The sequence below is a fragment of the Pan troglodytes genome, chromosome 2, assembly GCF_028858775.2.
Source record: "Pan troglodytes isolate AG18354 chromosome 2, NHGRI_mPanTro3-v2.0_pri, whole genome shotgun sequence".
Classification (NCBI taxonomy): Eukaryota; Metazoa; Chordata; class Mammalia; order Primates; family Hominidae; genus Pan; species Pan troglodytes.
The window spans coordinates 196,803,445-196,829,579 of record NC_086015.1 but is presented as its reverse complement, the minus strand read 5'-3'; the positions used below and the strand labels follow the sequence as shown (position 1 = coordinate 196,829,579).

Here is a 26,135-nt window from a genome sequence, read left to right as displayed (position 1 = left end):
TATGTCAAAATAATAAAATATTTGGAAAATATTTGGGGTGTAATGTACTTGAATTCAATGTGGTATGAACAGCTAAGGCTTGGACCTGCTACTCTGATTTATATTTGCGTTAACATAACATTTTTTCAGCCTCTACAGTCTGAAAACACAGAGAATCATATATGATCCGGCAGCTTACACAAGTAAATCTCTAGCAGCCAGATGTCCCAGATCTGACCGTTGCCTTTTCAATGGGCAATCTGGTGGTATGCGTTCACTGTCCCCTCACAATTCTCTTCAGTTACCTTTGTATTAAATAAATTAAATTTATCTTCAAGGCTCACTTTAGTGAAGAAATACTTTGATTTCTGTCCAACAAAACTAACCTTTCCATTTGATGATACCAAAAATTAATTTATAGAAGGACCACATTTTCTCCCCATAAACAGCATTATTAGTTGTTACAGTTTACATATCACTTTTATATACATTAAATGCCCTCATACAATCTAGCAAGGCAACTAGTATTATACTCAATCTGTAAACCTATATATCTCTTTGTAACTTGAAAGCTGACTGACACAAAGCCATGGAACTGGGCTAAGATACAAATAAACAAACATAAGTTGTGTCATAACAATGTTTGATTAATCAACAAGAATAGATACAATTAGATCTCTTTTTTTGGATAAGGAACGGAGATTAAAAACAGGCAAATGTGGACTACTTGAAGACAGAAGAGGTTTCACCACTGAGGAAGAAAGGGCACTGAAATGAGGAAACTAGTGATGCTGAATTCAAACAGACCAGATACTACTATCTAGGCTCACTTTTGATAACCTTTAACTGAGTGAATAGACTAGGTACAGAAAATATTTACAATGAATGGCAGTGAGGATAGCTCTGCTCCAAAAATAAATTCTTAAAAATACCACAGTCTTCATTAGAAAGATAATTTCTGCATGAGGAATTTGTTAATTAACATGTGACTACAAAAATGTCAAGGCTATTTATACATAGCTTGTTTTACCGTGTCTCATTCCACTGAATTTAGGAATGGCCAAACTTACATAAAATATAAATTGAAGGTAACAGTTTGCCTTAGAAAAGATTAATATAAAAAATTTTTCAAAAAGGTGCATTTACTTGCTATTTTTAAAGATTTCAAGTATTAATAGCATTAAGTTCAAAATGTGATTTGTATACAACATATTAACCACATGTTACAGAAAGCACTAACTGTTCTTACTCAGAATGGAGAACCTGAAAATATATACCAACTCCCTTTATAAATCAATTTTGACAGGTTGATATTTACCTAAAGTATAATTTGACAAAACTTCTGCCCAAATGATTTTACAGAAATCATGATTATGTATTTATTAGGTATAAGATAAAGAAAAGGCAAAGAGAATCAAGATTTAAAAAGAACATGAAGAAATTCAACTGGTTAGACTACAAACGTAGTTAGATATTGCCAAAAAAATATACTATTACGTTTTTGCCTATGAGCCAAGGCAACAATAAATCACTGCTTTATCAATCTAAGTTTTAGCATTTCATTATAACCTGTACAGTAAAGTCTTTCAGAAAAGAGATTAATATCAAATACTTACCAATGTTTTGGTGTAACCTGGCTCAGACTGATAACTTCATCAAGGATTTCATTTTTAGCTTTTTCAAATAGTTCATTCTAGGCAATATAAATACAAGTAAGTAAGATTTCCATAAGACAGTAAATTTACCGTCATGATTTTCAGAGATAACCAAAGGGAGGTTTTTGACTAGGCTGAATTTGGGTTTAATTATACATGAGTAGCAAAAATGCACTTCTAGTGTTTTTTTTTTAGGAATGCCATTATGCAGATAAGGACAAAGAAACTGACATAAATATCTACCTTCTCAATTTTGAATGCAGTTTTTCACATAACACTTGTTCACGTTATGTGAAAGCATCAATACATATTAATTTAGTACATCAGTAACTATATATTAATGCTGTGTTTTATTAACTAATGGGGATTTTAAAATCAAGGAAAAACAATGTTTAATTCCCATTAAATTACAGGAATACACGAATTCTACAAAACCTTTAAAGCACATTCATTACCTTCTCAGAAAACACTTTCAACACTTGTTTTGACATCTTATAATCCATTTTTAATGTTACATAACAAATAATTTAAATTATTGAAAGAGATAAGTGCTCCTAGAGATGTATTCTTACAAATTAGTAGTTATAGTCAAAACCAAAGTAATTTAGCTTATCAGATTTTTCTCTCAACATAAATTTAGTTAGCACACAACATTAAATTAAGATATATACAAAATTCACGAGTATCCAAATATTACCCGGTCAAGTTCCCGCAGGCGAGGATAGTTATTCTTCCATTCAGTTTCAAGGTTAAAACGTGTTGCTGAGGAAGAAGGAAAAGTTCAAGTTTGATGACCCTCCTTCTTTCCAGATGTAGTGGTTAAAGTGGTTAAAATACATATCCTCTGTATTAACTGAATTTCTGAGAGTGCGCCTATGACCCCTTAGTACTCTGGGATCTCAACATCTCAGAATTTCATTTTTGCAATAGCTTTCAAAACTATTCTCCCTGATTCTAGTTGCTCCATGTTAAATCCATTAGCACACAGCTGAAGTAGTTTAGTACCATAGAGCTGCTGAGAGAATGGACTCTGCAGTTGTACCACCAACAGCCAAATCCTGGGCCTATTACCCATGCTGTGTGACACTGGGTAATAGGATAAGTTATTTGGGTAAGTAACTGTCTTCTGTTTCCTCTTCTGTAAAATGGAAATGAAAGTAATACAAGATTGCAGAGGGACTAACTGGCATAAATAGGTAGGATCAGGTAGGATTTACATACGGGAAAAGAGAAAGCAAATATATTCTCTTCCGATAAAAGACACTGAGCAGGAAAGTGTGGGATTCAGGAAATGGTACCAAGTAAAGGAAGTTCAGAGGGCTCTGCTTCCCAACACATCTGCTCTCTTCATCCTCAACAGGGTGAATCTAGAATTCTCTATAGTTTATTGTGTACTTCCAAGCACTAGCAAATGTTCTCATCTGTTTGAACTCTGCAAATGTGTTTCTAGAGATGTTTCCTCTGAAAGGAAAAATCTTGTTCTTGTATAACAACTGAAGGTTTGTATTCTTCTATTTTCCAGATACTGTCTAATTGTAAATGAACTACCAAGCAACTGTTAAAGGAAAGAAGTACAGAATCGTATGGATGCCAAAGATTGCCAGCTAATAAAATGTCTTAATTTGCTTGCTTCTTTAAAAAATCCAACATACCTTTGAAACTATCAGCCTGTTGTTCAACAGACTCTCGTACCATTTTCCAAAAGCAGTCTGATACTGCAAGGCTTAAATTTCTTGTAGTCACTTGGTGTGCCTTTAGCATGCTTGTCCTATTAAAAAAAAAATAACAAGAGCTAAAGTATATTAAAATGACAAAAAGGACAACAATACTACCACCAAGTCTGCGAATGTGCTTGCTAACAGCCACTCTCACCTTTCATACCAGTGCTGTTCAATAAAAATTTATGTGAGGAGGAAAACATTCCAATACGGTAGCTACTGGCACACTGGGTTATTGAGCCCTTGAAATGTGTGGCTAGCGTAACTGAGGAACTGTATTTTGAATTTTGTTGAATTTTAACTCATTTAAATGTAATGTTATATTTTATTTTATTATTTTTTTGAATTGGAATCTTGCACTGTCGTCCGGGCTGGAGTGCAGTGGCGTGATCTTGGGTCACTACAACTTCCGCCCCCCACCCCCTCGGGGTTCAAGCGACTCTCCCGCCTCAGCCTCCTGAGTAGCTGGGGTTACAGCTGCCCATCGCCATGCCCAGCTAATTTTTTTTGTACTTTTAGTAGAGATGGGGTTTCACCGTGTTGGACAGGCTGGTCTCAAACTCCTGACCTCAAGTGATCCGCCTGCCTTGGCCTCTCAAAGTACTGAGATTACAGGCGTGAGCCACCATGCCTTTAAAAAGAACATGAAGAAAGCCATCTTCCAGAAATTAATTTAATTCCAACTAATTTAAATTTTAATAACTACACAAAACTAGTGATACCATATTAGACAGCACAGTTCTATATGTTGTCAGTGCACTCCCCAAAGCACGTAAGATTATGGTTTGCAAGAACTATCTTGACTTACCGTACTAACCTAGGAACAAACATACTTTTCTATTTCCAGAAACTCAACATATAAAGTTTTAGTATACAGTAATACAACTGGCCTTTAGCTCTTTTTGCTTATCTTATCTCCTGTCAATATATATCTAGGGATACTTCTTCGACAACCCCACTCCAATCTTCCCTAATACTGTAAGAGAAATATGTACACATGTTTAAAAGTGAAAGCGTCGATTTTCTAAAACCACTTTATAAGTAAAATAAAGTAAGAGGCAGATATCTATGTTGTCTTTCAGTGCCCACGTCCAAGGAAGCATGCCAGTATGTATTGTACCATGTGATAAACTGCTCTCAATTCTGTCAAAAAGTAGCTAAGGACTTGTTTATTAGATACAGTTCACTATTTGGGAAAAATTCTAGAAATCCGATGTTAAACTAATAGTTATAAAACCTGATGTTTTAAGTGAAAACAGTTCAATTTAAGCTACTCTCTTACTGTAAAATGTTTAAATGTTTTAACAAGATACCTACTTTAGGAGCTTTGAATTCTGAAAAAACTCTTCTTCATATTCTCTTATAGCTTCAATGCTTTCAGAGCTGTTCCCTGGGGAAGAATGATGGTCAAATTTTCATCAAGAAAATTACTCTTTATTATTTGAAAACAACAGAAACTAAAAATAAGTTATTATAATCCATCTTTGCATACCTTTTCCTGTTACAACAGCAAAATAACCTAAAGCTTTCATTGGGAAGAGCTTTCCTTCAATTATCTGCTGAATCTATTTTTAAAAGTGGGAAAAATTAATGTGAGATATAGTTTACATAAGTTTTAAAAGCGTAATATACAATTTAGAAAGCAAAATAATGCTATACATGTATATAGTTAAATAAATCTGCACAAAAGCATTTAAAATGTTTTTCCATTGCTATTTGAAAAAAAATACATTTAATTTTACTATATTGAAAATGTATTATTAAAAAACCCGGAATGATGTGTAGTTCTTTAAAGTCAGACAGACCTTAGTTTGAATTCCTGCTCTGCTGCCTAGTAGTTATGCGACCTTAAGTAAACAACTTAATTTTTTCAAAAAGGTTGGTGAGATTATGGGACAATATGATACAGTGCCAGGCATGAAGCACTCAATAAATGGTAGCTATTATTATTTTTCCATACTTTCTTCAAATATCTAAATTCTAACCAAGCTGGATTGTCTTCTTTTACTCCTTCCTCCCCTCCCACCTTCTTCTTTAGTATTTGGATCCACTGCTTCTCAACTCTTTTAGGATCAAAAATCCATTTCTAAATGTGATTAAAAAAAAAAAAAAAAGACTATGTACCCAGAAAAATGCATATTTGCATAGAGACCTTTCACATATGTTAGAGTTTCTACCCCCTGAAGCCCATTCAGATTAATAATGGGATGAGAATCCCTCCTTTAAGACAAGTTACACCTAAGCTAATGCTGAATCTTTTATACAAAAAGGACTGAAATAAGCTTCAGTTGCATCTCAGAAGAAATATAAACTCACTATCCTAGAGTTGAAAGAAATGAAAGGAATGAAGAAAGATGGGGAGGAGGCCATAGAAATTTGTTTCTACCTCACTTCTCCCCTTCTCCATATCGGAACCATTAATGCCATGGCAGGCCTTACCCTTAAAAAGAAAGCAGAGCAGAGGTTATGGTGGCTACCTAGAAAAGGGTTAACACAGCAGGCCTGAGACTACTATCCTTAAAAAGGCCTGCCTGTCTTTGGCGGGTATCTGAAAACTTAACTGGTAAACAGTTCCCTACACTGATATAAACCTTTCCTTATATAACAGTGGCTCACTACTCAAGTAATGTGGTTTAATTATAACATATGCTTTCCTTTTGGGAGTATGAAATAATTTTGGTACATGAGGGTGCCGAAATGACTAACCTCCGATGAAAACCTTAGGAGCTGAGTCTCTAACAAGCAGCTTGTTGCTGGAGGAATTAAATGTGCCCTGTGTGAGTCTACTGGGAATGAACTAGTGGAAAAACGTGAGCCTGGTTTCCTTCAGACTTCATACCATGTACCATTTCCTTTTGTGATTTTGCTTTATCCTTTCATTGTAATAAATCTTAGTTGTAAGGTGTTTTTTTTTTGTTTGTTTGTTTGTTTTAAATAACAAATCCCTATCACAGCTGGAGCTTTTACAAAGAATCTATTCTCGCAACAAAGAATCTATTCTTGCAACAAAGAATTTGACCTCACCCTGCTTGGACTGGCTACATTTTTCTCTGCCAGGTCTACTTTGGTCAAAACGAATATGGTTCTCCTTCCATGAGGGTCCATTTGACTGACCAAGTCTGTAACAATACTGCGTTCAGCATCCACAGATCCATCTGAAAAAAATAAAAAAATGACACTGTGGAATTTTAAGATGTAAAGTAGACTTTTAAAACTCAGTACAAATTATACCCCTGTGTCTACATTACAGCAAGAAAGATTTTAATACATTTACGTTATTTACTAAAAAGAAATCCTAGCCGATAAAAATTTCAATGATGCTTATGTAAAACTTATCAAAATAATTTCAACTTCAATTTACTAATAAAATGAATACGAAGAGAAGGCAAAAATGCATTTATCTTGTATGTTTACATAACACAAACTATTTAATGCAAAGCTTGGATTGCTAAAGAAGAAAACATATCAGTACATTAAAATCTTTTGATATGATTTACCTTGAATACACAGTATGATGGCATTAGGATTCTGCATGTAAGCTTTGCTGATACTGAAAATAGTTTCCTTTGTGTCAGGAGCCATGCCTGATGTCACAGTCTTAAAGAAAAAGGTTTTAAATGTCATTATAAATGCTTCACACAATAAGAATAAAATAAAATACATGTTTTGTATATACTTACATTAATCACACCTGGTAAGTCAACAAGCACCATCCTCTGTAGTCCAGGGCCTTTTACATTTAAGGATATGGTCTACTCAGGAAAAATAAAAATAAAACAATGCTAAAGTTTGGGGGGAATTTGTTAAGAATTTTTTTTGGTGAAATGTATTCTGAAAATTCTATATCTCATCCATTCAGATAAGATGCTCACAAAAATGGTATTCTTTCTCTGATCCTAAAAGTAATTATTCTGGAAAATTACCCACAAAATGATATATTATTTGGATTTTTTTTTAAAAAAAAGCTCTACATATCTAGATAGCAGCAATCTAAACATCAATACCTAGATTATGATTTATTTGAAATCATAAACATTTACTTTCCATAAAACGTCACTGAAATGAATTGCAACCCTTACCTCAGGGCTAACGGTACAGCCTTCTTTCACATTTTTCCTCATTCGAAGTTCTATTTCATGTCTTAATGCTGCAAGCTAATGGAAAACACAAAATCCTAAGAAAATCTAAATTCACAAATATTCTTTAACTGTCTTTTATAAGCTCATCCAGGTTATAAAATTACACATATCAACCTTAGATGAATTTTACTTACATCTTCTTCTTTAGTAAGATCAAACTCCCGAGAACTATCTTTAAATAGGGCCACATGGTGAGGACCTTCACTCAGAGTCACCTGATAGTAACAGAAAACTGAGAGGTAATGATGTATTTATAAGTAATATTAATTCCCACAGCCCGTATGTGGTGTAGACAGGGCTACTGCGTTGCACAAATCCAAGAGTCCCTTCACACTACTGCTGGGGCACCCCCTGAAGCTGTCAACATGGTAGTTCTGACAAGACAATAATTTTGTATTTGTATTGTTTGTATATATGTCATATATGTTGTGATTTCCCAACAAGAATGCTGGTTCCTTTATATCGCTTATGACCTAAAATGCTGCTGCCTCTTTCTTTCCCCAGTCAATGCTATACACAGCACTAAGCCCAAAATCATCTCTCTAAAACTTGAAACACTAAAAGGAAACCTTGCATTTAACCTCAAAGATGAATTTAGGTAAAGGACAATTCATTCATTCAACCTCTATAGAGAGTGAACTATGTGTCAGGTGTTGTAGGTGGGGAAACACAGAGCTGACTGTCCCGGTTTTAGACCTCATTACATGCTGGGAGAAATATACACAGACATAATAGAAGAGAGTGACAAAACCTAGGGTGCCACAGAAGAGAATGGAACTGATGACAAGGGAGGTACGACAGGCTTCACTCAAGGAGTGATATTTGGGTAAGAAATTTTGTTTTGTTTGTTTTGAGACGGAGTCTCATTCTGTCGCCCAGGCTGGAGTGCAGTGGCATGATCTCAGCTCACTGCAACCTCCACTTTCCGGTTTCAGGTGATTCTCCTGCCTCAGCCTCCCGAGTAGCTGGGATTACAGATGCCCGCCACCACACCTGGCAAGTTTTTTGTACTTTTAGTAGAGACAGGGTTTCGCCATGTTGGCCAGGCTGGTCTTGAACTCTTGACCTCAGGTGATCCACCCTCCTCAGCCTCCCAAAGTGCTGGGATTACAGGCATGAGCCACCGCACCCAGCCAAGAAATGTTATATCAATGTATATTAACAGTCAGTGGTTTCACAAGAACTTCTAAACGCCTAATTGACACTTTTCCAGCTTCTCTATAGTTATTTTACTTTAAAAATACAATTCCTTCTACTGAGATTAGCTAAACAGGCTAAATTTAAAAACAATAAACAGCTGTTGGAAAGCTGTTTAGCTATTTTCCATCAGAGGATTTGCTGATTTGTAGCACAGGGCAAAGGCCCAAGAGAAAAACTTAAAATGTGTAGTAGTTTCACTGGGTTGAGTAGACAAGATTGGAATTCCGAGTTATTAAGCAGTCACGTCTTAAGGTGCCACAATCCCAAAGAAAAATGAACTGCAGAAATAAACCTCCAAAACAAAACCCTACATCCTGTGCACAATTTCCTTTCACGGCATTCACATATTAAGAAACCAAGCAGAAAGAAGCTGCTAAGGAGGTTAAAATGCTAAGCTGGGGTTTTGGCACTTTCACTGCTCTAGGGAAACAAAAAACTGGAATTCAGGGTTGGTCAAGGAGAAGCTCTAGTAAACACTAAGGGACTAATGACAAACCGGAAAGAGACCAGCCTCATCTGTTTCAAGGAAATCTGTTCACGCCCTGCCTGCCAAAACAAAATTAATTTCTTCTTGAAGTATCATCCACAGCTTCTACAATTAGGATGCTAGTAACAATGTAAAAGGTAGGTTTCTCTCCCATGTTTTTACAACTGATTATTGAACAGGATATGAGGTGTAGTCTGAGGTTCATTTTGTTTTTTTCTCTAGGTTAGATGTACCCCAAATTCCCATCGATAGTAAAATGGATACGTAAAGTCTGGTACAGTCACACAGAACTAGTAACACATAACACGATTCAATCCATAGCTAGACCCACAAAAGTGCAATCTGGATGAATCACACTAGGCTGCCCATACCCTGTTGCACTTGTAAACAGATTTCATTTCTTGAAGATTTCAGCATCAGCCTCACTGTCTTTCTCCCACTATTCTTGCCATAATTCTTGGTAATTTCAATCTTCCAATTATTCTACACCTACCCCCACCAGCTAAACATGAAAAAAACAAAACACAATCATAATGATTCATTTAAAATTTATGTCCACAGAACTTAAAGGGACTTCAGTCCACCTCAGTAATCCTAATATCACTTGACTTTCTCCACTGATTCACTCCTAGAGTCACCACAATCTGTTAACAGACTTCACTTTTTCTTCCTGCCTCAGTCTTTAATCTCTTCTCCTAATTAACAGCTGATCACCTGGCTTAGTATTTCACTGAGTAAGCGGAAGCAATCAGAAGGAAACTTCCACACGTTCCCCTTCCTTGCCTCCACTGGTGAACTCAACGACTGGTTTCTATGTTCACCTTCCTTGATGGATCAGCAGCATGTGACCTCACTGAGCACTCCCTCCTCCTCCATATTTTCTTTTTGTTTACCTGACTTTGCGCGCACTGTCCTGCTCTGCTTTCCCTCTTACTATACTGGTTGGGCCTTCACACATTCCTTTGTTATTTTCTCTTCCCTCAACATCTTAATGTTCAGAGGGCCCAGAATATACTGCTTGCTTCTGTGTTTTCTCTATCTCTACTCACTCCCTTGAAGATCTTCTCCAGTAAGATCATGACTTTAAATCCTACTTTTAGATAGTTGATCATGACTCCTAAATGTATGTCTCTGGCCCACACCTCTGTCTAAACTTGTATACCCAACTGCTTGTTATCACCACTCAGCAAGTCCCAAACCGAACTCCTGATCTTCTTCCCCCAAACCTGATCCACTGACAGACTTCCATGCAAACTACATCCTTCAATTTGTTCAGGCTAAAGACCCTGGAGGCATCATTGATGATTGACACACTCTCTCTCTCTCCCCATTGCTTTTCTTCTCTCCCCTCTCCATATCAAACCTGTCAAGAAATCCTGTTAATTCTACTTTCAAAACACATTTATAATCTATCCATTTCTTACCAGTTTCACTGCTACTTCCCTAGCCCAAGTATCACCTGGATACTCCAGTAGCCTAGACTCCCTGGTTCTACATCTTGGCTACAACTATTTTCAAAAGAGCAGCCTTTTAAAAGGCACTTTTGTTACTTTGCTCAAAATCCTGCACTGGATTTCCATTTTACTTAAAACGGAAGTCTGTGCAATGGCCTATAAGGCCTTATTGATCTGTTCCTCCCCGCTCTTCATTATTCCTCTAATGTCATCATTTGCCCCGACCATGGCTAGCTCTTCACCCCGACCTGACCACACAGGCCTCTTTGTTGTTCCTTGAACGTGACAGCCACACAACAACCTCAGAGGCTTTGCATCAGCTATTCTCCTTGCTGGACACAGGATATCCTCAGGACTACTCCCTCACTTTCTGCAAATCTTGGTTCAAATGCCACCTTATCAATGCAATCTATGAATACTCTGGCACCCCCATTCTCCTTGCCTGGTTCTGCTTTTTCTTGTTGTACAACACTATTGCCTTCTAACCTACTATACAGTTATGTATTACATTTATTATCTATTATCTGTCTCCCTCTACTAGAACATACCCTCCATTAAGGCAAGGATCTTCTTTGTTGTTGCTATTTACCAACATATTGCCTAGAATGCTACTGGTACATATTAAGCATTCTGTAAATATCTGTTCAATGAAAGACTCTGCAGCCCCATACCTTCTTCCTGTGACCCTGGAGAAATTGTCAGTGCTCCCAGATATGGACTAGTACACCAAGTCACAATCTCCTTCACCTCAGTAACTTTGCTCTTGCAATTTTCCCTCTCTCTTGCATCATTTCCCCCCTTTATTAGATCATTATAATCAGCATATAAACATCTTTAATCCTTTTCCCACTTGCTCCGACAATATTTGCCAGCAGCGCTTGCAGCTGCAGCATTTGCCCCAACATAACTCTGCCATAAAATATCTTCACTTTTATGATTATTTTCACATAGCTCTAGTGTACTGACTTTGGAAACAAAAGACATCATTCTATTCCAAGCATTCTGTTTTTAGTAGCGGTACGTCCATTTACAAAATATAGTAATTTTCAATAGCTGAAAATGTCAAATCCTAGAAAATGCAGAATTCCTATGTGTGAATGTTTACATTATTCTCAAAAAGTTGTTGGCCGAAGATTGATTTGATAAATCTGACTTTTAAAAAACAGACATTCTGATGATTGGGACGATTCTGATGTTAGTACTGTTTAGAAATAACTCTAAGAACAGTTTTTATATTTTATTTTCACACTGAAAATTAGTCAGATTTGCTTCAGCTTCAGAGAGTGTGTTTACGTAAAATTAAATGAGCACTGGTGTTGAGCTGCACTTTTTTTCTAAACAGGAAAAGGGTTAAAAACCTTCCCTTAATTCAACAATATTCAATTGCTACTGCCTCATTTCTCTGCTCTTTTGTCACAATAAAACTAGAAAATTATCTATATTCATTGACTCCACTTCCAATATTCTCATTCTCTTAACTTCTCTCTTATCTTATTCAGAATAAAATCCGAAGGCCTCCCAACTGGGTCTCTGTCATCCTCTCGTACCACTCTCCCCTCACTCAGCTCCTGCCACACTGGCCTCCTGGCTGTGCCTTCTACTGATTTCCACACCAGGGATCATTCCAAACACTATGTATCAATTCTTTCTTTGGTTAAAAGTCTTCATTTCAACACAATGAACAGGTCTCATTGAAGCAGTTACTCTCCTAAGGAACCTCATTGAGACGGCCTATTTTCTTACCTTAACTGGAGAACGTGTCATCATCTCCCCAGATCCTCTCGGGAATATTCGAGCTTGGGCAATCATTTCCAACACACTAGTCTTTCCAGCACTCTGATCTCCAACCACAACAACCTTCCCACAAAACAAAGAACACTTATTCATATTTTTCTGATACCAAATTAAAATTAAAACCTATTTGTAATGCTGCTCTGAGTTTTTTAGTCTTTTAAAATTTCTACAGGTGAAAAAATATTTTAAAATCCGTAAAAAAATGGTGATTGATGCATGTGTGCACATTGAAAATAGGAACAGCAAAACTATAACTGGATCCACTGTTTATAGCCTAATTTTTATTTTAAAAGCTTGTGCTAATTTAAACCAGTATTTCTAAAACCAGGTTATTAACTTTCCATAAATCTTTTCCAGAGCTAGTTTACTGTTTACAAACACATTTTCAATTCTATTAGCTTAAATTTCACGCATATGGCTAATTTAATCCACTGTTCAGTATTTAAATATTACTAATATTAAGACATATAAAGCCAAATATCTTCCTTTATAACACATACAGTAACTCATAAATATAATGTACTTATATTTATTAATATTTATAATGAACTAAAATAGTCAAATAATATTGCTTAAGACATTACTTGGAACATGTAAGATTATATAAAAAATATAAATGCCTACATCTAGTATGTATATATGTGTATGTGTACATATATACACATAATTTTTAGGAAGCTAAGCTGCTTCTTTTTTTGCTAATTGGCAAGTTCACTATCAATTTTTCACGTACCCGTGGCAGATGATCTTGAGTATTATAACTGGCATCATAATCAGAGAGAACATCAAGAACTTCAGAATACATGTCAATCAAAGATTTCTGTAAAAATTTTAAAAAGTTATAATATAAAACAGTGAAAGTAAAGAAAAAAATATAACAGATGTGTCAAGAGAAAAAAGTGATAAATTCAAATTGTTTTTCCATAATCATTGTACTGTTTTCTCAAATTACATAAATACATCTTCATCGTAAAAACTAAAACGGTACAGATTAAAAGTCCATTTCTCATTCAGTTTATTTATATACAACGATTTAATAAAGTAAATTAATTCAGGATTTCCTAACATTCTAATTAAATAAGATGGAAATTATTACTTAATACTGATGAGCTAATACTGAATGCAAGAAAAGACCATTAACACCAAAAAGGCAAAAAAAGGTGGTCAGGTAACCAACTGACAATGAAATTATTCCTTGCTAAGTTTGAGGCATGCATGAGAGAGAAAGAGAGAGGACAGAGAGCATGTGCAAGCAAGCATCTGAATAAAGGATAAACCAGGAAGACTGTTAAACCAGTAAGGGTGGTTAAGCATCCACTGACAACTGGGCAGGCTGAAATATGAGTGTAGCAAGGGCAAATATCCTGTATAGTTTCTTGCTGTAGAATCAGAAATGAATGTGGTGCCTTGCATTGCGTGTAACAAGCTTCATGTAATTATTTGATGAATGAATGAACAAAAAAATACATAGGCCTGAAAAAAAGGGGTACCATCAAGCATTTAATAATTATGGATAAGTTTTAATGCTAAGGCAGGAGCAAAATGATGGCTTAAGGGTCCTTTCATTTCTTAATCCCTAGAAAAAATTAAATGGCAAGCAATTGCCAACCCACCAGCCTAAAAATAAACAAAAAATGTTAATTGCCACTGCATTTTATGAGAGAAAATACTGTTTCTGAGGTAAACTCTACATATATTAGCACTTGGAAATGATTTTTCTCAGTTCTAAGTGCCACTTGTAAATAGTCATGTTATCTGTTTTATGCAGTCATGATTTACAGTCAAAGCTACTAATGCATGTTTGTTAAGCTAGAACTGTATTATCTTTGGACCTTGACTACAGAATGTATATGCCGTGATTTACTGCAGTTTTGCTACATATAAACTCTGCTTACTTATATGAGATTTAAGTTAAATAATTGTTTCAATTCAATTTAGCACATGTGGCTTAGTTGGGTGGGGAATAGTAAGACTTGATTTATTGGTAAATAAGTTCACCAATGTGCTGATGGTAACAATACCAGCACACACTTTTTCAAAAGTTCTTTGAAATGCCTAAGAAAGCTCTCCTTAGAAGAAAAGTGTTAATTTTTTAAAAACTGAAGTGGTCTAATCATTCACTGACATACAAGTAAAGCAATGATGATAAGTCACTTACATGTCCATCAATTAACAATTCTGATTTTATATAAAATTTTATGTAAAAGTTAAGCCTAGAGATAAACTAGATATTTCAGAAAAATAAACTGATTCACACGAAATAACTCTTAAAAGTGTAAAGATTTTATGGGCATAGTATAAAACAAGTATTTGGAGACTACAACTTATAAAATGTCTTAATATAGGAAGAGACCCTCCATCCTCCAAGCACATTAGGTTAGAAGGAAAAGGATGACAGAATACTTTACAGCTCCTTAGAAACTGGTACTGATGAACACACGATGTTAAGCGGTAAAATTTTGAGAATAAACAAGATAAACTTAGAATACCTTAAGCTTTCTATGATGAATGCCTTTGTCATCTTTCTGCAATACTAATTTTCTCAATTCTTTGTTCTCCTTTTCTAATCGTTCCAAGATTCTCTGATACTTTAACTGCAACAAAATAATAAGTGTAACTATATAAGCAAAAGATGGGTTATCAAATAGTATTAAGTCTAAATTAAAATCTTCCAAAATCTTGAAGTCATATCTCCTATTTAAAATGTATTACATTTTAAAAGCATCTATGAAAACATTAGGAATAAAATAAACAATGACTATTATCTCTTACAGACAGTGGAAATCATTGTAATTTTCTATCATAATTAAGAATTTCACTTGGAAAATTCCTTGCTACTCACATGAAAAAACTATTTTGAAATAGTGAAAACGTAAGAATTTAAAGAAGTAGTTCTTCAGTACATTCTAGAAGGGAATATTTCCTATTATATCAAAATTTTAAGTCTTCACATTACAGGGCCACTTAACAAAAATTCAAATTCTTCCCTTTCTTCACATTATTTTAGATTTTAATTAAGATGCTATAAAATAATAATAGCTAGCAGTACCCAAGCATGCATTATGTGACAGACTCCTTAGTAAGTGTTGCAAATGCATTAACTCCCTTAGCCTTCACAAAAACCCCATAAAGCAGGAATTACACAGACTAGGAATAAAGAGCGAGGAATATCTGAGAGCCTGACCAAGGTCACCTAGTAGAGGAGCAGGGTTTTGAATAGAGGGCTGTCAGAGGCTCAAACTCTTCTATGTTTTGTTATATTTCCATGTCCAGAGATAATATATTAATATTTTAAAAAATGATATAGGCTGGGCGCGGAGGCTCACGCCTGTAATCCCAGCACTTTGGGAGGCCAAGGCAGATGGATCACAATGCCAAGAGATCGAGAGCATTCTGGCCAACATGGTGAAACCCTGTCTCTACTAAAAATTAGCCAGGCATCGTGGCGGGCACCTGTAGTCCCAGCTACTAGGGAGGCTGAGGCAGGAGAATCGCTTGAACCCGGGAGGCGGAGGTTGCAGTGAGCCAAGATTGCACCACTGCACTCCAGCCTGGCGAAGACAAAAAAAGCTGGGAAGACAAATCAGAAAGGACCAAATTTAATTGAGAAGGAAAATGTGTAGCCAAGCAACTACTTGACAAAAAAACAAAACAAAACAAAAAACCCAAAAAGAATGATATAAAAACAGATTTTTAAAGAAGACTAATATGTCTAAACAGGTTTTTTTTTTTGTAAGTAGTTGCTTGTCTACACATTTTCCGTCTCAAATAAATTTGATCCTTTCTAATTTGTCTTCCCAGCTTTTATTTCTTCTCTAAACATTAACAACATAGAGAAAACTATTAAAAATAACCCATTCTTACAACCAGCAGAATGTTTATGTCCAACTTATAATATGCCTTTTATAATAAAAAATATTCCTTACAATTTTTTTAGCTTATTGGAATCTTTCAAGAACAAAGTAATTAACAGGAAATCATGGTTCTATCCTTACAGCAAGTCCAACTCAAGCCAAATTAAAAGAACGCATACATAATTGAACACCTACATAGTATGAGACAGGCAGAACTACTGGCTAGACTCTACTATAAACATATTTTTACATAAACTCATTCATTTATATCTAGTAATAGTATATATAACAAAATTCTGGTAGTATCTAAGGATTAGATCTGTGTTGTTTAACACGGCAGCTACTAGCCACATGTAGTTATCAAGCACCTGAAATGTGGCTGGTCTGAAGTGAGGTTGTGCTGTAAGTGTAAAATACCTCATTAATATTTTTTATACTGATCACATGTTGAAATGATACTATCTGGGATAGACTGGGTTAAATATATTATTAAAACTAATTCCACGTTTCTTTTTACCCCTTTTTAATGTAAAAATTAAAAATTACACAGGTGGCTTGTATATTTCTATTGGACATCATTGATATAGATAACCCAGTGAATTCTCTATAATAAAGTCTATCAGTGCCTAGTGGCTAGTGGCTGACAATTACAATTGCACAAATTGAAGGGTTTGTATCAAGGCATATAAGATGGTAGAATTTCCACTGGCTCATTTCTTTGTAAACCCAAAATCAATTTTGGGGTCTACATTTTCTGGGGATGGAAACATTTTTGTACAGATGCCAATTTGTAGCCATCCTGAAGAGATGTGCTACTGAGCTGTCTCTCAAAGCTCTAAAACAATAATTCTCAAACTTTAGAATGCATCAGAATTATCTTGAGGGCGTTTAAAAACAGATTGCTGAGTTTCATCCCAGAGTTTCTGATTCTTCAGTAGGTATGGGATGGGGTCAAGAATGTGCATTTCTGGCCGGGCGCGGTGGCTCACGCCTGTAATCCCAGCACTTTGGGAGGCCGAGGCGGGCGGATCACGAGGTCAGGAGATCGAGACCATCCTGGCTAACACGGTGAAACCCCGTCTCTACTAAAAATACAAAAAATTAGCCGGGCGTGGTAGCGGGCGCCTGTAGTCCCAGCTACTCGGGAGGCTGAGGCAGGAGAATGGCATGAACCCGGGAGGCGGAGCTTGCAGTGAGCCGAGATCGCGCCACTGCACTCCAGCCTGGGCGACAGAGCGAGACTCGTCTCAAAAAAAAAAAAAAAAAAAAAAAAAAAAAAAAAAAAAAAAAAAAAAAAAAAAGAATGTGCATTTCTAATGTGCTCCAGAGGCTATGCTTTGTGACCAATGACTCTTACCCCTGGTTGCAGATTGGAATCACCTGGCTAGGAACCCTTAAAAACATAGATATAGTGCCACTCAGAGCACAGTTGAGTCTAGCGTATAGTGAGGTTTGAGACTCAATAGATACCAAAGAAACCTGTGACTCAAAACATACTACTGACTGATTATCCCTAATTCAAAAATCTGAAATCCAAAACACGCTGGCCCCAAGCACCTCAGATAAGAGATACTCAACTTGTAGTCGTTTCACTTTTTCACAAAAAAGAGATCCAAGATCAACTCTTTTTCTTATTCTTTTTTTTTTTCTTCCAGACAGGGTCTTGCTCTATTGGCCAGGGAGCAATCATGGCTCACAGTAGCCTTGACCTCCTGGGGCTCAAGTGATCCTCCCGCCTTAGCCTCCCAGTTGCTGGGACTACAGGCACAACCACCACACCTGGCTAATTTTTAAAAAATTTTTTATAGATACGGGGTTTCTCCGGGTTGCCCAAGCTGGTCTCAAACTCCTGGGCTCAAGCGATCCTCCTGCCTCAGGCTCTCAAAGTGCTGGGATTACAGGCATGACCCACCATGCCCAGCTGATAGTAACTCTTTGAACTTTAAAAAATAAGTTAATTAATGCATGTCAGTGTCACCTATATAGAAAAACTGATGATTGAGTGTTAGGGTAACTTTTTTTTCTTTTTGAGATGGAGTCTTGCTCTATCGCCCAGGCTGGAGTGCAGTGGCGCCATCTGGGCTCACTGCAAGCTCCACCTCCTGGGTTCACGCCATTCTCCTGCCTCAGCCTCCTGAGTAGCTGGGACTACAGGCGCCCGCCACCACGCCCAGCTAATTTTTTGTATTTTTAGTAGAGAAGGGGTTTCACTGTGTTAGCCAGGATGGTCTCGATCTCCTGACCTAGTGATCCGCCCACTTCGGCCTCCCAAAGTGTTGGGATTACAGGCGTGAGCCACCGTGCCTGGCTGTGATAGGGTAATTTTGTACTAGAATGTTACCCACTCATTACATTGCACAAAATAGGTCCTTAAAGTAATAATTTTATCACCAACTATAAGAAAATAGCTTTTCTAAGTAGTGCCAGAAAGAGCTTTAGATAAGCATTGTCTGACTGCTTTCAGACTTGGGAAGCAAAGTAAAGGTTCCTGAGAGCCCACTAGAACGATGTGGTAGACTCAACTCGAATTTCTTTAACTGTATTAGCTTATCAATGTAAAAATGCAAGCATAAGTTTATATAAGGACAAGCCACTTTCTCCCTTTTGGGCATAAGATTCACTCAAAATAGGTTTTTACATATAAATGAGTTAACTCCATACTTATCTAGTTCTGTCTTTATTCCTTATTTCTCAATTAGCTTTTGCATCTATCGATAATAATAAGGTTCTATCATTACACATTCCAAATTTTGCTCTGTTGAAAAAATAAATGTCCATATCACCAAAGTTACATTCGAATACAATTTTTAAAAGTCCCTAGTTTTTCTTAGTCATCACGATTACCTGAGTGTGCAGAAGTTCTTCCTGAAGTTGGTCAATTTTCTCTTTGTCTGACACCTAAATGTTTAAAATAATTTTAGTTGAATAGAATTAGGTTTATACAGAATGCACAGCAAGTTAAATTTTTTTGATAAGTATTGAGAGTTAAAAACAACTAACTTTATATGCATATTTAATCAAAGTAATTTTAAATCAAGTGATTTAAGAAAGTAAAAATACCTGTATTTATCAATAAAAATGGTTCACCAAAATTTTATATTGAGAAACAAAAACCTTAAAAGGCAATCATTTTCCTGTTGCTATTCTAGTCATTTCTTATGAAAGACTAGTTAGAAAAACAAGAGATCAACACATATGGTTACTAAATTCTTCAGAAGTTGTTTTGTACTAAAGCATAGGGATTCAGATATTTGGGGAAATAAAGCACTGATATCCCTCCAGAAATGTGTTTTGAAAAGTCAAATACATGTTACTGATTACAGCTATTTAAAAAGCTCATTGGTCACAGTGTATCTTATAAGGAAATATTTTTGTATTGTATCCATTTCTGTACCATAAGTAGCGAATTATGTAATAAATGCAAAGAACAACTTGCATTTTCAGAGATTTAAGTGGAGCCAAATGCTTGCTTTTAAATTCAGTTCCAAGGAAAGATCTGCTAACTCATAACACAGAGAATGCATCCATAGCAATGAAGCCAAGTAAAGCAACTAAAATTAATTTCAATATAAAACAAAAATAAAACTCACAGGTATTGTGTAAACTACTTCAAATTGTTATTAATGCTAATAATTCTAAAATAAAATATTAAAAAACAATTTTATTTTATAACAGGTTTTAAAGTAGTCACAATACAATTATAAATACAAAATATAATAAAAATGATGTGATTTATGATGAATTCACATAACTGTGCTTTGACTTCTTGGTAAGAGGCAGAAGTTGTCATCCCAGCCTTTAAAAATAATTGTCTAATTTCTGAAAATCAAAACTTGTAAATATGAACTTATTTCACAGGAGAAAATAGTTAAATCCATATTCTTCTTCATTTAAATCCTTGTTGATCTTCATTCATTGGTTATTTAAGCAATCACAACACATCATGGCAGCAAATATACATGAAAAATTTTTAAATGATTTGCTTATTGAGGTAGACATTAATAAGTCTTGTCCATGCTATGAAAAGTTATTTTAAGATTTTAATTCCTATTTCTAAATACTTTATCATAATTTTCCCCAATTTTTTATTTCAATAATATAGATAACAACCCTTGCTAGAAACAAAAGGTACACTCTTTTTTTCTTTTTTCCTTAAAAGCCTATGCCTAAATAGCTCCAAAAATGATCTGGTAATTAGAAAAAAGATAATGCAAACTTCAATTGTTTTCCCATTTCTGTACAGCAAGCACAGATCTGCTGATAGAAGCTTTTTTTCATTTTGACTGTGTGTGTTTATGCAGGATGGACAAGAATTATAAACAGTCGCCTAAACTGTGAGGAGACAAGCAAGTTGGAGAGGAGCCCACAAACTAAAGAACAGAATCTTGAAAGCCAATGAAGAAATACATAATTCCACATTATGATCATTTGGCATGCCATCACACTGTAATAGTGTGGTCATAAAAAATTGTTATGTGGATTTAATTTCCAATTCATTTGAAAAGGTACTTTGATTTACTTTGTTCCATTAAATATTTATCCAACTGTAGCTAAATTAGTATGAAATGTATAAACTGTATTAGTATAAATTGTTTTAGTTTTAAATGTAAATACTAACTGACTTCATGCAATATATCCTAAATTATTATAGAAAATCCAACATTACTTGACATCTGGGGCAATAACTTAAAAACTAATACAATTAAACAAAAAAGTTAGGATGTTTAGTATAAGCCAAGGGCTATAAAAGGTTAACCTAATTTGGTAAAATAAAAAAGTTATATAAAAAGTTAAAATGATATAAGGTTAGTAGAATATTACAAATATAATTTCTTTTTTTTTTTTTTTTTTTTGAGATGGAGTCGCCCAGGCTGGAAGCTCTGCCTCCCGGGGTCACGCCATTCTCCTGCCTCAGCCTCCCAAGTAGCTGGGACTACAGGTGCCCGCCAGCACACCCAGCTAATTTTTTTTGTATTTTTAGTAGAGATGGGGTTTCACCATGTTAGCCAGGATGGTCTTGATCTCCTGACCTCGTGATCTGCCCGCCTCGGCCTCCCAAAGTGCTGGGATTACAGGCGTGAGCCACCGCGCCCCGCCTACAAATATAATTTATATGCTAGATCAGTAGTATTTAATGATCACAAGTGTTAAGATGTTTATAAATTTGAATTTTAGGATAAAATGTATCATTTGCCTTTCTGGTACAATGAATAACTCACACATGGTTTACCAGCATGTTTCCTCTCCGCTTAGTTTAATGGAACATCACAATTAATCATAATGTTATATTAAAAGACAGCTGGCCAGGCGCGGTGGCTCATGCCTGTAATCCCAGCACTCTGGGAGGCCGAGGCAGGCGGATCACCTGAGGTCGGGAGTTCGAGACCAGCCTGACCAACATGAAGAAACCCCGTCTCTACTAAAAATACAAAATTAGCCTGGTGTAGTGGCATGTGCCTGTAATCCCAGCTACTCGGGAGACTGAGGCAGGAGAATCACTTGAACCCGGGAGGCAGAGGTCACAGTGAGCTGAGATAGTGCCACTGCACTCTAGCCTAAGCAACAAGAGCGAAACTCCGTCTCAAAAAAAGAGTAAAATAAAAGACAGCTGGCGGTAAAGTAAAAAATTAGACCTAATATTTCCTAGGAAACAAGATAAAAACATTTAGATTTATAAAACAAACATTAAAGATTGATGAGATGATAATTTTTATATATTTTCTTAAGAGAATAACACAAGCTATTTTCAATCTGTCACTCTAGGTCTTAACTAGCAATTGGGGTATATTTTATTTTGATGTGCTTTACTGATAAAATTCAGCCACTTACAACAAGAACAAGTTCATGTCCTGTTGTTCAATATATTGTTTGCATCATGAAATAAATTTAAAACTCACCCTGACAGAAATGGATATCAATGGTCTTGAAACAAGAGCTTTTCTACAATTCCAGGGCTATGAAACTGATGGAGAAAGAGCGGAATCCTCCGCAGAAACAAGCTAAAGCTGAAAGAGAAAAACCTTTACTAGCTCCTCACAAAACCAAGCCCTAATTTAAAAATTTCAAGTATTTCTTCCTATTAAGGCATTGAGGCCATTCTGAAATACATATATAAAAAGGTCATTGTAAAAATTTCTATGTATGTGAACATATCCATAGGAAGCAAAACTACCAATGGTAGTTCTAATCTTCTGTCTCTGCTTGAGTTCTTTTGCTGAGAAGATACAGGGAAAATTTATTAGTTGCTACTAATAAGACATCAAAAATGATGATCTACTTAGACTTTCAAGAAGATAAGAGAGAAAAAACAATTAAAAAACAACAAAAAGTACTTGTGGTTTTATGCATCAAGTAAACCTCACATGCCTGGAATGATAAAAATCTCATGAATTAGGATTTTGATCTTTATGGCAGTGAAGAACCGAAAAGTCATCTCTATAGTAACTACAGGGGGAAAGGAGTGGAGGATATTGTAAGGTAACAGTCTTTCGGGATAGTAAGAGGGATAATTTCACTATAAAAGAGCATAAATTGCTTTTAAAGTTCCATTTACTTCCCCTCAAGGTAACTACAGTGTGGGCAGGAACAAGCCATGTTTGGTGCTCTACTCAGGGTAAAAAGTCTTGCCAGTCTCTAATTTACAAATCGGGAAAGGGGGATATAAAAGGGTTAAACAGATAACCCAATAAATATCAGGAGGAGGAATAACATCTCTAAGCCCAAATAAAGGCTACTAAAGTAGGCTTAAAATGAACATTAGCTTTCAGCAATGTAGAAAATGAATCAGTATTCATTATGGATATCTCTTGAATTGTCAGATTCAAAAGCTCATCATTAACCTTAAGTCATATCTTAGAATGTTAAATAGCAGGCCTATGGGACTCATTTCAAGCTGTCTTACGAAAAAAACTTAAGAACAACGTGTAACTACAGCTACATTCTTATTTCTAAGTAACATATAAGAACATACTTGCTCCTCTCCCTTCTTTCCGTAACAAAACTAAAGTACAGGTGGCTCAGCCTAAGCATCCAATTTATTAGGCTATTTAAATGATATATTCACAGTATACAGAACAGGGATTGTTAAAGTACCATTCAAAAGAAGTCCTCCTTGGCTTAACTCATCGACTTTAATTTAACCAGGTAGGAAACTCACTTCTTTTCTTTTTCTAGCTATGTTTTTGCTCACCGAAGCTAAATATACATAGGAATTGATTCCACAGCCATGGAATTGAGAAAAACCAGGAAGTGATGCTGAAAACATAAATAAATGGTGAGTACTCAGAAGTACTAACCACCACCAAATGAGATAAGGTTAGCCAGCAGAATTACTGCACTAAATCATAATCTATAATATTCGTTGATTTAAATAGTAGAATGTCCAAGAATTACATGACTGAATCTTTTTTCCTGACTAGCGTTTGTATATAACTTCAAAACTTTTCTGATCTAATCAGATGTAACATAATTAGCTGATTTCAAGATCTCAGAGTATAATTTTAAATTCATTACACTTATTTCACTTTGACCTAAAAGTCTCTTCCAAACATGAACTTTGGGATCTCCGTTGTGGGATTACCTAACCATTAAAATCATATTTTTACGGACCTGCTGATTGCACCAACAGCCACATATTGGTATAGACTTATGCTTTTATTAGAACTTGTTCTTTAGCAACCAGAATTATATCAGATTTCCAGTGTTCAAACCCTCAGTGGTCCAAGGTGAAAATTTATTTGTGCTGACTTTGATTAACGTGAAAAATGTAAGCAATGAGTTTGTCAAAGTGTATAAGAACTACATGCTTTTGCCCAAAAGTCAAAATAATTTTCTTCTACAATATGAATGTTCCGTGTCCATATACTTTAGCTAAAACAAATAAATAAATGTTATTCTTTAGTGTAAACTGGTCATCTACAGCAATGCTTTTCATTTTAGAAATAAAAACTTGGGGAGCAAGTAGGTAGGTAAGATGCCTACAAACTTAGGGTGACTCAATAACTGGACCACATAAACAAAAATTCCTAATTTTGTTCTAAATATAAATACAGGGACCCTACAGACAACCTAATTTTCAGAAACCAAAATTCCTCTGCTTGAATTTTTTTCTTTTGGCTTTACCTATACTACCCACTCCAGAAAAGTTACATATTTATATGATGCATCTTTTGTATTTTCACTTTGTCAAATTAATTTCTTATATTTGGAGTCCATGAACAGATTGAGGTGACATGATCTTGGCAGAAATGGCTGATTAGTGTGAATGTATCGGTAGCCCCCTTAAACCATCCATCACCTTGCGCTTCTGTTGGGCATAGCTCGTGCTATATTGGCCAGCGGCTCTGCGCGCTTCCTCTTCACGCTCTTGAATTTGTTGTTGTAAGAGAATGAGCTCACCAAGCAGACCCTGCCACGAGTTCACAATGAGGAGAAGAGGAAATTGGGGAGGAGAATAATGTTAAACCAAAGGGTGCAACAAAGGAACAGATGTAAGATAGGGAGGGATGGTTAAAACAGAAATGGAAACTCATTTAAAGCCGTCATACCCTTGGGCTCTGTACCACATTTCCATTTTCCTCCTCAGTAAATCAGATGTCTCAGAAAAATAAAACAGCATAGTTTAAAAAGTGAAAAGGAAAGTGCAATAATAAGTGCTAAATAAAATGATCCAGATATATAAAAAATATGGAGAAAAAATACTGATTTTTTTTTTTTTTTAACAGTGTTGATCTTACTGGTCGAAATTTTCGAATTCTCAACCATGATTCTCTCAGGACTGATTGAAGATCATAATAGCTTACTTACTTATTAAATTATTATTCTTAAGTTAGTATTTTTTCTTGATATTTCATTTATTCAAGTAAAGGTCCCTAGGAACAGGTTTCCATCATCAAGTTAATCAAGGTTGTACATTAAGTCATATATTCTATGTGCCTTTGCATACATTTGATTAAAATTTGGGGTTCTTTATTTAAATTAAAAGATAATGTTTCAGGTTGTTTTGATTTCATATATAATATCAAATAACTAGTCTGACCGAATTTTCACTTTTTATGAGCTGTTTTGACAACATTAAATAGAAACAGCCTCTGAGAATACAGCCAAGCATATACAAATTACTAAACAAAAGTGCTATAAAAAAACACAATTAAGATATGGAGACAATATAGTTATTATGAAATTCTGAAATGAAAACAAAACACAGTTTGGACCTATGCACAAAAAGTCACCTTTTCTATTTCTAAAATTCATTCCATTTCATAATTATAAAATAGTATATTGATACAATTTTTAATACAGGATATTCACATGTGGCATGATGTCATTTCCTGAATAGCTTTATTAACTGATGGCCTATTAGATAATCGACCTCAAAAAACGTGGAAGAAAGACCACCAAGATTTGACAATGTTACAAGCCTAATGTTTTCTTAATTTGAAATCCTAAAAAAAGTAAAGTTCTAATGAAGGAGGTAACCATTTGTTTAAGAACAGCGTTCTGGGAAAACAATGGACTCAATTTTTACCAAGTTATAAAAATAAAAAGAGGAAAATGGGTATTTATTAAGATATTCTAAATTAGGAGTTTTAAATAGTTTCAGAGTTAAAAAATGACTGCCCAAAATATTTTATTTTATATAATTAGAAAGTGTCTTAAAGTCTGGATATAATTTGGAGAATTTTTATTCTGTTAGTTTTGATACATTAGGCTGTGATCATTGCCAGTATTAGACAATAAATGAAAGTGGTTGATTTATTATAAATCAAAGGTTAAAACTAGTTGATTTCTTCCACATGACAAATGAAATTCAATATTTGTTTCCAGACACAACAGTATAAAATAGTTATAAAAAGA

General features: G+C 35.3%; 1 protein-coding gene across 7 annotated transcripts in view; it reads right to left on the bottom strand.

The window, feature by feature from the left end:
• OPA1 (OPA1 mitochondrial dynamin like GTPase) overlaps positions 1–26,135 on the bottom strand; it is a 104,616-nt gene that overhangs the window by 47,048 nt on the left and 31,433 nt on the right. For 4 of the 7 annotated variants that reach the window (XM_003310177.7, XM_063807437.1, XM_063807436.1 and 1 more), the window contains 15 exons: positions 24,577–24,687; positions 19,125–19,178; positions 14,916–15,020; positions 13,160–13,246; positions 12,376–12,489; positions 7,626–7,706; positions 7,432–7,506; positions 7,033–7,104; positions 6,850–6,949; positions 6,377–6,507; positions 4,845–4,917; positions 4,670–4,742; positions 3,287–3,402; positions 2,332–2,396; positions 1,596–1,672 (listed from right to left, as the gene is read on the bottom strand). In XM_003310177.7, coding sequence (XP_003310225.1) covers positions 1,596–1,672; positions 2,332–2,396; positions 3,287–3,402; positions 4,670–4,742; positions 4,845–4,917; positions 6,377–6,507; positions 6,850–6,949; positions 7,033–7,104; positions 7,432–7,506; positions 7,626–7,706; positions 12,376–12,489; positions 13,160–13,246; positions 14,916–15,020; positions 19,125–19,178; positions 24,577–24,687 — 1,334 coding nt within the window. The remainder of the gene's footprint in view (positions 1–1,595; positions 1,673–2,331; positions 2,397–3,286; positions 3,403–4,669; positions 4,743–4,844; positions 4,918–6,376; positions 6,508–6,849; positions 6,950–7,032; positions 7,105–7,431; positions 7,507–7,625; positions 7,707–12,375; positions 12,490–13,159; positions 13,247–14,915; positions 15,021–19,124; positions 19,179–24,576; positions 24,688–26,135) is intronic. The other 3 variants (XM_003310176.7, XM_063807438.1, XM_003310179.7) reach the window with 1 other exon arrangement.